This window comes from Rhynchophorus ferrugineus, unplaced genomic scaffold (assembly GCF_030347505.1).
Source record: "Rhynchophorus ferrugineus isolate W39M unplaced genomic scaffold, kcgeb_rfMv2 rfM17, whole genome shotgun sequence".
NCBI classification, from domain to species: domain Eukaryota; kingdom Metazoa; phylum Arthropoda; class Insecta; order Coleoptera; family Curculionidae; genus Rhynchophorus; species Rhynchophorus ferrugineus.
In genome coordinates, this window is record NW_027472596.1 from 2,254,974 (window position 1) to 2,259,779 (window position 4,806).

The following is a 4,806-nucleotide window of genomic DNA, read 5'->3' on the forward strand; positions in this document are numbered from 1 at the left end:
TAGATTTCAATATTATTCGTATTTTCTATCTTACCATAACCAATCATAATTTCTTTCTTATGCTATTGTGAAAAGTATACGCGCCTCCGAACCAAACCATTAAATAAATTTGGTGGACCCGAATTTTCGAGTTAATTTCGATCACGAGAAAATACCGCTACGGAGAATACGTTTGCCGATTACAATATACGCCCAGAGACAGAACCATTCGCTTCCTTCATGTCTGTACTCACTATAACCCTATAGCTATAGAGCGTAGCGTTTTTTCTTATAGTTTTAGATGCACCTGGAGGCTTGGCAAGTAAACGAGAGGGCCGAGGCCGCCTACCTGAAGATCCTGGACTGGAAGTTCGAATAAAACAAATATTTTTGTTGTTTATTGTTATATAGTTTTTATTATTATGAAAATAATGTCAAAACTCTTATGATATTAAAAAAGAATGTACATTCATGTCTTAATTCTAAAATGTAATCCTATATTAACTAACATATAACTTTAAATCAGGTACGGTGGACGAACTTCCAAAGTGCCTTTATGAACTACATCGTTTAGGTATGTGTGAATAAAAACAAAACCTGAGATCTCTTAAAAACAAAACAAAAAATTCTTCTCCTAAAAGAAACAACTTTGTTCACATGCATAGATCCATCACATGAAATATAGGGTCTCGTTCAATCCGGCTATGGCAGGTCTATTAAAGAAAAAAAAAAACGATTTCATCAACTATTTAATAATATGACGAATGCTAAATTATAAATAATATGGTGAATGCGAAATTATCAAATAATATGGCAAATACAATATTATAAACATGGTGACCCCTTTCGGTGATCATTTCCGTTAACCTTCCTCCACTCTTCCTAAACAACAACAGTAGATTAAATTAAATTAACTTTTTTTTTGGAACTGTAATTTTTTAAAATAATGTCAATATTCCAAATATCTCAGGGATAATGAGCCTTGGTTTCCTTATGACTTTCTGATGGGCAATGCAGTACAATACAAAATATTTATGATAATTTACATATTATGATTACCATTAGATAGTCAGAAAAAGACTAGATCTATAATCGGTTATTTTGAACAAAAGCAACTTAATATAATGTCTATTCAAAGCTTTTTTAGTAAAGCGCCATGTATATTTGTGTTGTCGAAACATCGCAATGTTACCACATCAACTCTGAGTTTTAGTTCAGTTTGACTTTGACATACAAGAATATTCTATTCTACATAGAATAATTGAACAAAAATAAAGCAACAATAATTTATAGGTAAGGGTTAAAACCTCTTAACAACTCTTAAGTTATAATTCAGTTTGGCACTGACATAAAAAAAATCTAATCTAAATAAAATAATTGAACAAAAATGTTACCAAATATAATTTATTTTAACATTATAATATATCTAAAAACTACAGTTAATTATACAGCCACAATAATTTATAGATAAGAGTTAAAACCTCGTATCATAATTGTTTTCTAGAATTTTGCATATGTCTGACAGGTGGTCACCGTTCGGTTGTCAGATGTACGCTAAATTACTCAAAACATTACATATAATTATTACAGGTTATAAACCTATTATTACAGGTTTTAGCCCTTTATTTTGATAAATTTTAAGTCGCTCCGTAATATATCATATTACTTCAGATATTCAGGGTCACAAATTGATTGCGGCTTTAATAGATTATTTCGAAAAGAAACGGGGTAACGGAGGCCCTCTTTGCCGGTAAATTTCGTTAGAGAGGTAATTATTGATGATATTAAATAATATAAGCCCCTACAATTTTAATGAATATGTGTTTTAGCAGTGTGCCGGCGTGCTAAATATTACTGTGGGTAGTGTGAATAACATCGCTTACAAAATGAAGAATAATACGTTAGAGAAAATTGTCTCTCTGGAAAGTATACATAAAAGAATTAGGGACATGTAGCTTTTTGAGGTATACACTCTTACAGGGTATAGATTTTAAACGGTGTAAAGATAACCCTCGGATAGGTTTAATGGAACTTCCAGATATTACCTTAAAATTAAAATAATATAAGAAACTTGAATATTTCAAAATGGTTCATTGTGGCACTCTTGGCAAGACAGTAACAAAAAAAGTGTAAAGACAACAAATATTGATGGAAAAAGGTAAAAGTTTCAATAGTATTCGATTAGGTTTTGTTGGTTATATATACTTATTAATAGTTAATTGCAGATATATTGCTAATTCGGCATGGTAAGTACGTTGTCGATTACCAAATTGCATTATCTCTTATAGTTTCCGAGATATGGACTATCGAAATTTTACAATTTTGGCTCTGCTTCTAACTTGGGCCAAAATTGGAAAATGGTCTTATGAATTACCGATGTCGCGTATTATATTTATTAATAATTAATTGCAGATATATTGCTGGTCAAGAAGGATAATCCAACAAAAACTGTTTGGATATGTGGAAGGAAGCATTGTCAACTATAACACCTTCAGTTTGGATGAACTTGGTAAGACATACAGAGGAAGTAATTGATAAATGGTGGAATCGTGAACATGTTTTAGACAGATTAGAAATTAACAGTTTAGTGATTGCGTCGGAAAGTGAAAGTGACTGAAGGAAACATTCAGGATATGTGATAATGCTGGAATGTGCAGTGCCAGAAATTCCTGAGACAGAGTGATGAGAGTGTAATCAACTAAAGGTATGCACATAATTAATTGAATATAACTGTAGAAAATGGTATTGTAGGGCGTGAAAGATTTGTGTGCACAGATATGATTGTAATTGTTCAAAATTAAACATGTGCAATAAGTTAGAATGTATGAGTAGAGATTGAATACAACTGGTTTTGTAGATATGGTAAATGCATTAGACGGAATTCAGTGACTAAGTTTATGAAGAATGGTGTACACAGATAGTAGCAGAAGAAATAAAATATACAGTGATGCCAAGATGACTTAACAAGTAAACACACCATCGAAGGAAGAACTAAACGTAAAAAGGTAAATATGCTCTAGAATGAACTCGCTTCTGAGATATATAATTGTTAATTAGGTAGATGATTAGGCCTCTACCAGGGGATACCACTACATAAAAAAAAACGCGCCTAGAAATTCTGCCTCATGGGTGGCGTGGAAGGAGTTCAATGTAAACAAAACAAATCTAACCTACAAACTATTATACCAATGTTCTTAATTATAGTTTTAAGTCTTTCAATAGTATATGTATTATGTTATGTACTATAATGTTAAAATAAATTGTATTCGTAACATTTTTGTTCAATTATTTTATTTAGATTAGAATTTTCTTGTATGTCAAAGCTAAATTGAATTAAAACACAGAGTTGATGCGGCAACGTTGCAATGTTTCGACGTCACAAATATCCATGACAAAAAACTTTGAATAGACTATACTTTTAAGAGAAGTCACAATACTATTAAATAAAATAGTGAATGCGGCGGCAAGACACAAAGATTTAATCGACACAAAAACTCACCTGTGCAGATATTGGGCCGTCATGAAAGCAAGTTTGTGGGCGTACTGACAGGGAGCCGGCACGCGGATGGTACCGGACCAATTGAAGTACATGTGCGTGAGCTTGAAGGTGAACCTCTGGATCCTGTTGGCGTCTATGCCCAATGTATCCTCGATGATGTTGTAACTGGTAGGCGCTACGGTTCCCTGATTGACACACTGGGACACCAGGAAGAAGTCGTACCGTTCCGGCAACGTGATGACGTCGTCGACGACCGTACCCGCCGGTGGATTGCTGCTCAGCCCGTCCGCTTGGGCCCTAAAAATTTTGGTGTTAATACGCTTCGATACTATGATGAAGGCCAGCTTCAGGGGTCGGTCCTTGAACAGATCGCTCTTCAGCTTCTCCTTCAGCAATTCCACCTCGTGTTCCTTCACGTATTTTATCTGACCGTCGCCCACACCATCTCTGTATACCACTATGCGTTCTGAAACGATATAAGATGAAAATCGTCGGTGGTACCGGACACCGCGTCCTTACCTGGATATACACCATTCCGCGACTGGAAGTGTTCGCAGGCCAACGTGACAAAGGCGGCTATGTTACTGCTGAGCTCTTGCTCTTGCGCGTGCTCCACTGCCATGCTGAAATACTGTGAGCATCCTACATCAATGGAGGCCACCATTCCGGCGAAACTCTTCCCTTTGTTGGCAGTATCACGGCAGACGTCGTAACTGAAAGGAGGCGCAAAAGAATTAGTATGGAGTATGGGAAAAGGAACAAATACCGCAAGTTTGGTAAATAGCCTGTATTGTTCCGATACATATAAAAAGATAAAAGAGGCTATAATAATTATACCGTTGTAGTGCGCCGTTGTTTAAATATACGGCAATATTACAGAAAGTCGTCTAAAATAAGTAGTAGATGAGTCGCTAACAGAATTGCAGAGAAAACAAATAGTGGAAAAATTCGATCCTAAAAAACATAACGTCATATTACAGTCTTCCCTTGACATATCATGGCCAGGTTTCCCTGGAGCCATCTTATGTTAAAACAGCGGGTTTTAATTCGTACCCATGGGAGTTTTGAAAATATGGGTACTCATTTGAGTACCGTCATCGTTTGAAACAACGTTACGTCACTTACCCTACGACCATCGTAAATCTAGGCATGGTAGAACCCCACGGCGACCCGCCAAGCTTACAGTTCATCTGTATGGCGATCTTCATAGCTACCGACCGATTATCTGAAATCAAACGAGACTGAGCGCCGATATCACGAATTCCATGAGCACCTACTCTTCTGAACGGTCTTCGCTACGGCCACCTGGCACGGCATCGCCCTATCCA

The 4,806-nt window shown here is 35.9% G+C and overlaps 1 protein-coding gene across 1 annotated transcript; it reads right to left on the reverse strand.

The window, feature by feature from the left end:
* Positions 1-366: 366 nt before the first annotated feature.
* Positions 367-4,806, reverse strand: LOC143205831 (piwi-like protein Siwi; the record flags this gene model as incomplete). The annotated part of the gene is given in 5 exon segments (XM_076418853.1): positions 367-692; positions 3,479-3,944; positions 3,998-4,191; positions 4,604-4,703; positions 4,756-4,806. Coding segments are annotated over 5 exon segments (854 nt in total), but the record flags the coding sequence as incomplete, so codon positions are not given.